Source organism: Branchiostoma belcheri, unplaced genomic scaffold, assembly GCF_001625305.1.
Source record: "Branchiostoma belcheri isolate BF01 breed outbred unplaced genomic scaffold, Haploidv18h27 scaffold113, whole genome shotgun sequence".
NCBI classification, from domain to species: Eukaryota; Metazoa; Chordata; class Leptocardii; order Amphioxiformes; family Branchiostomatidae; genus Branchiostoma; species Branchiostoma belcheri.
In genome coordinates, this window is record NW_017802525.1 from 360,612 (window position 1) to 366,652 (window position 6,041).

The window sequence follows — 6,041 nt, forward strand, 5'->3', positions numbered from 1 at the left end:
TTTGTTACATAAAGCAGAAAAGAAATCACATTCTGACACAGTCCTATTAATTTTCTTTTGAATTTCAACAAGTTCTCTCAAGGACCCCAGCTAATATTTCTCTCCTGTTTCACAGTGTGAAGGAATGATAGAAGAAGCGAGGACCCGACCAGCTGATGGAGAAGAGTGAGACTAGAGGACACTACATGACACAACTGTTACTGTTACTGTTCTGTGCAACAAAGCATTGCATATAGAGTAAAATATACATGACTTGTGTAACACCCAAACTTGTCTCAGTTAGGGGAACTGGGTACTAGTATCATGATAGTCTGATAATAAACTCAACTATCAGGCTTAGCAGTTATGAAGATTTTTAGCAGAGGAGAGCTTTGTATATTGCTAATTTTTGCCTAATATTAATCAGCTATACCCAAAACCCCTACAAGAGACAACGTTTTCAACTTTTGGTTCTATGAAATTAAACAGGCTGTTCACCAATGTAGCAAACTACAGTACAAGAAATGTATCATAATAAGATGTGTGTACTTTATATGTTTGTTGAAGTTTGTTGACTTTGTTTTGACTTGCCTTTGCCTACTGCGTTTGTTAACATAAGTGTAATTGCCGGATGGGTATATTTCAAAACATACCCTTGCTACTGAGATAGTGGAAATGTAAATAAGCTTTTTTATTCCGAAGAAAGTCAAAATCTAACAATTATCAATTAACAAAGAGCAAAGAGTGTATTTCCTGGGATGACAATGACATACTAATGATGTACAGAGGAAGCAAAAATATATTTGATGCACAAACTAGATCTACACGTCAACCGGAAAAAAGCCAACACCTCTAACCTATTGATGCATTTGCAATTTTGCTTCTAGCTGATGTGCCTTGCGTGACAAATTCTATGATTGTGATAACAGCAAGTACAGAGGCCTGAGATAATACACTGGGCCTGATGAAGTTTGAGAAAATAGGAACGGGTGATCTTTATTGACACCAAAAAAGTACAGTGATTTTCGTCTACTGAATGGATGAAATAATGTATAAAATCTGGTTTATAAAATGTAAGAACAAAAATCCCAAATCAGGATAGTTCAACACAGTCTCTGACTGAAGTAAAGAAACCAATATCTTAAACATATACTTAACACAATAATCCACTTTTCCGTTTAATACAATGTATATACATTACTAAAGTGCATAATGTAATGCATATAAGATACTACAAAAAATATGTGAGAAATGTATCATGTATATACACTAATTTTCTTGTGGTGCTTTGTGGTGCTTGGTTGGTATTATGAAAATTATTTAGCTTTGACAAAGTTTATTAAACACCCATAATTTTACAATTCCTTCCTTTTTTACTCATCTTTTTGTAAAATTGTCATTGGTTTTGATTGCATAGTCTTAAAATATAGTGCTGTCAATCTTACTTTTTTTATATTGCTCTTGATTAGTATAATGCACAAAACCACCCTAAGATAATTTGCAATGTCCACATCCATTACTTAAGTCCCTGAAGATAGTTCTCTCACTTGATAATTATGTAGTATGACTTCTACACCCACCATCCTTACAACAAGATGTACATTTTTTGTACCCTGTCAACATTGTGTTGTTCTGATGTTCTGGTTTCCGAGTACCAACAATTTTTTTGTGGACAGGTCACTTTCTCTATGTTTCTGTTACATTCTGTACCACTTTTCTATATCTGTTCACATCCCCAGGTTTACTCCCAGGCATCATCATCATCTGTCAACCATGGTCCCTGTAAATGATTTTTGTCAACTGACATGTATCTGGTCCCCATACCTTTCTACCCTACAGTGTTCTGCAAGCTGAGCTCTCCCCATGCCTGCCTACTCTACTGTTTACTGTAAAGTCTACATCTTTAGCTTTCAGCAAAGAGATTTCTAACTTAGCCATCGTGTACCATGAACATCTGAACTGTACTCTAAGTAGTAACATTACGTTATACTGAAAATATTTCAGAGATCTTTATGATTTTCTTTCTCAGCTGAGATGTACTCTGTCCCCATGCCTGTTTACTTGACAGTGTTCTGCATAGTCCACATCCATAGCTTTGGTCTCAGCACAGAACTTTCTAATTAAGCCTTTCTAATTTAGTCTTCAAGTTTAACTTAATGATTTTCTTTCTCAGCTGAGATGTACTCTGTCCCCATGCCTGTTTACTTCACAGTGTTCTGCATAGTCCACATCCATAGCTTTGGTCTCAGCAAACAGTTTCCTTATCTCCTCCTGGGGAAACGACTGCAGAGCGTTCCTGAGCTTCTCAAAGTAGTTCATGGGGGCAGGGGTGCTGAATCTGTAGCTGAAACTCAGGGAACAGCCGGAGACAACTTCCGTGTGATGCCTCATGCCCACGTACCACAGCATGATCTCTCCTGCAGACAAAAAATTATTCCTTCATTTATTCATCTATTCCTTATCCTAATATCAGGTATTGGGTTGAAACAAGGCATTCTATGCAATTAATCAATTTGAAAGTATTTTTAATCTGCTTCGAGACTTTATTCAGAAAATTATGCAATGCTGTGTATACTAAAGAGTAATTTACAATAATCTATGAAAAAATGCCTGCCTATCTGTGTATGTAAAATCATTTATGATAGAGTAGATGCCTTACATTGTCTCCTTAGATATAAATGAGAACTTCATCATTGCAAAATCTTGCACATAAATTTGCAGGATAAAGCAGATTGGAGGGAGAAGGTCTTGGACCAGGAAACCCCAAACTGATGATGATGATGCAGTTTAAAATCTAGAAGATTATTGACACAGCTCAAACTGATATGTACTCTATGCAGCTTGTGCTCAGTACATCATCAGTATAGTGGCAAGATATTTACTATTTGTGTAACATACATAATGATGACCTGTACGCCTACTCATCTGTCGCAGCGACAGGAGATTCCAACAACATATATTTATCTAGGGATCTCTTACCAGGGTTCAAGGTGAAAACCATAGGCGGAGACCACCTGAGCTTCCCATCATGCACCTCTGGCCAGGACAGACTCCAGTTCTTCACACCTGAGAACTGGGAGGATGATTGACACATGTCAATCACTTGTCAAGGGTATTTCACCAACAACTGTAACAATTCCTTAGAATTGTTCATGCATGTGCAAGCCTATCAGTCAGGTACATCATGTGTAAGACATTCTTTTATATGTAAAATCTATATACTAGTATATCTTCTCTTAACATAAATATGATTAATTTAATAGCTTTAATCCAGTGCAATTTCAGGCTGGCAAAACTGGATTTTCAAAGTCAATTTTCCGGCCATACTTTTAATGTAGTATTTAGTAGAATCAACCCTATCCCATTAGCATACTGCGGCAAAAATGCAATGTTGCTGATGGAAAATGGTTGCTTGTCATATTGTTCTAGATACATGTATTTAAGGGACTCCTCATGTAGCTTGTTTAGGGGTTGTCTCAAACACAAGTATGAAATGATTACAGAAATGGCAGCAAATGTCAATATTAGACAGATTTCCTCATTCAGAATATCTTCTTTGTTTTGTCCACCCTCGAAGTTGTCATTGGATGCCTTCTACCTCGTGGATGTACACACCTGTACAGTCATGAAAGTTTCGCAGGTCTCGTCCAGGTGAGGCGACACACCTGTCCCAGGTGTTCCTAAGAATCCAGTCATCATGGGTGCCCTGACGTGTCCGGCCGTGCTGGCGGTCAGGCTGCCCTCAGGTAGGAAGTACGGCTCCGGGACCTGGGCTAACCAGTCCTGGAAAAAAATGTAGAAATCATCTACAATTATTACATACATGTAAGGTTGTTGATATAAGGTTGTAAGGAGGACTTCTACCACCTAAACCTACATAACATCAACCCACAGGAAAGAGGCAAATGGCAGGCTGCCATCAAGCCTCAGCATCATTGTGTAAGCACGTCTTACCCTTAGAAGACGGGGAACAACAGACGCTAAACTGAATAGAGAGAGAGTGAGTAGAAGTTTATGACAGAAACCTAATTGTAAGTTACCTCATAAGCAGACTCTACAACAGGCTTTTTTTCTGGCTTTCACAGTGGCTTTTATCCATAGAAGTGATATACTGTAACTTGTGTAAGAAAAAGTGTACTCCATAATAGATATTAAGTTACCACTGCTGCCTTCATGTTGGTGTCCCAGAATGTGTCGAAGTAGCCGCTGGCACATTTCCAGGAGTCTGGGTCTCCTCCGTATACTGTAGGGATGTCACCAAACCGGATCTTATGGCCTTTCTGAGGGTGAAAGCATTTAATTTAATATTCATAAATGAATTACAGAAAAGCAAAGTTGATAAAACTTCGTTATTGTTAGGAAATAGCAATTATTACATTAAGCACACCATGTTGCAGTACAATAGGTGGAAAGAACACAAAGAGAGAAAGGTTGTTCCTTACTTGCCAGTCAAAATATTCAGCTGTGGGGTATGTCTTGATGAAGTAGTCACAATCAAATCTGTTCAAGCTTTCCCAACCTAGAACACAAATTAAAAGTCCTATTTTCCTGTAGTTTTATACAAAGTACCAGGTACTGAAATAAATGGGCTTATAGGTCAAATATAGGCCATTTGTGACTTAATCATATTAATTTTTCATGATAGAAAGGGTAGACATTCTTCAATTTGTTGCCAGGGTATACAGCCATTACTTCACCTACCTAAATCAACGTCACTAAGTGACCAAGGACCAACTACGAAGGATCGAGGACGCGAGATGCACTTGGATGCGAACAGCATTTAATCACAACATGGTTGTACACATGGAGTCAGATCTTAAGACTGACCATAGAGGGGATTCACAACCTATGAGCACACGGGCTCAGGGATGGGCATCAAGTGACCCGTGACGTCATACTAATAAACATAACATAGTGGCGCAAGCTTATATTGGCAAGAAGTTAAGTTATAGAATATGTAGCTTGCATGCCATCAGTGATGATAACAGACTCTCCTGCTAACAAGTCTAACATAGTCTTCCTTATTACTGATCCTGATGAGCAGAGAAGACGCCACTGCAAAAACTATGAAAACAAAACCACTGCAAACGTTTCAAGATTTATAGTACCTGTATTTTGTAGAGCAGTTCTTGTACCTTGCATGCCATCAGTGAATTTGACAGACTCTCCTCTGTTCACCTAACAAAGTCTTCCCTACTGATCCTGATTTATAGGCCAACCAAGTGTAGAGCAGATTGAAGTACATGTACCTTGCATGGCATCCGTGATGATGACAGGCTCTCCCCTGTTGACCACCATGACAAACTCCCTCCTGCTGATGTTGCTGACTCGGCGGATCTGTCTGTCTGACGGCTGCTGCAGCCAGCGCCGCTCAGCGTGGGGGATCCACACCGGGCACGGCGAGGTGAAATGGGCAGCTAGGTCTGTGGGAAAAAAACTATTTCTAACATTTCTAAACCATCTGTGGAAACACTAGAGATGCTTTATGACAATGCCTCACAGTGCTAAGGCAAGGTATGGGTGAGTGACTGTAGCAGCTGATGAGGAAGAGAAGAGCATGTAAGGTTGTGGCTTTCTAATTGGAAATTTGGGTTGGACATAGTACTCTTTTGCTGGTGTGGGTCTTTGTACCAAGTTGTGCTTTGGTGCAAGTGTCAGGTTGAGGTAGAACATACAGCAATGGCTCAAATCAATTGTGTTACATACATCTCAGTATATATTCAGTTCAGTACAGTACAGTACAGCCTCTGCAATTCAGACTGGTTTGTTTTGAGCCAATATCGGGTTATACATCTTATTGGTAAGCGTGTTGGGTTCTTTAAGCATGCTTCACGTGCAAATTTACTTACCAAATGCCACATCTGTGACCCTCTGTACAGCCTCCTCCCCCAGTACAGACACAGCCAGCAGGGGGAGGCTGAACTTCCACAGAACAGCCAGGGATACAGGCAGGGTCAGGGCCAGGACCAGTCCAACTGGCACGCTCACGGGGGAGGGCAGCTCCTTTTCCAGAGAGGTGGAGCCGGCTTTTCTCCCAGGCATGATGATGATGATGGTGTGAT

The 6,041-nt window shown here is 39.8% G+C and overlaps 1 protein-coding gene across 1 annotated transcript; it reads right to left on the minus strand.

Annotated features, from left to right (window-relative positions):
* Positions 1 to 1,222: 1,222 nt before the first annotated feature.
* Positions 1,223 to 6,035, minus strand: LOC109462207. Its single transcript, XM_019758734.1, has 7 exons — positions 5,829 to 6,035; positions 5,229 to 5,402; positions 4,422 to 4,498; positions 4,140 to 4,259; positions 3,595 to 3,762; positions 2,959 to 3,052; positions 1,223 to 2,396 (listed from the first exon to the last, which is right to left on the minus strand). Exons 1-7 carry the CDS (start codon positions 6,019 to 6,021, stop codon positions 2,149 to 2,151), a joined length of 1,074 nt encoding a protein of 357 aa, XP_019614293.1. The 5' UTR covers positions 6,022 to 6,035; the 3' UTR covers positions 1,223 to 2,148.
* Between the last annotated feature and the right edge of the window lie 6 nt (positions 6,036 to 6,041).

Excerpts from the sequence above, each read along its gene's own strand:
- LOC109462207 (XM_019758734.1), bottom strand. The coding sequence starts at position 6,021 with ATGCCTGGGAGAAAAGCCGGCTCCACCTCTCTGGAAAAGGAGCTGCCC. Across the intron at positions 3,763-4,139 it reads CCAACATGAAGGCAGCAGTG|GACTGGTTAGCCCAGGTCCC; the intron begins GTAACTTAATAT and ends ATTTTTTTCCAG. Across the intron at positions 3,053-3,594 it reads AAACTTTCATGACTGTACAG|TTCTCAGGTGTGAAGAACTG; the intron begins GTGTGTACATCC and ends TCATCCTCCCAG.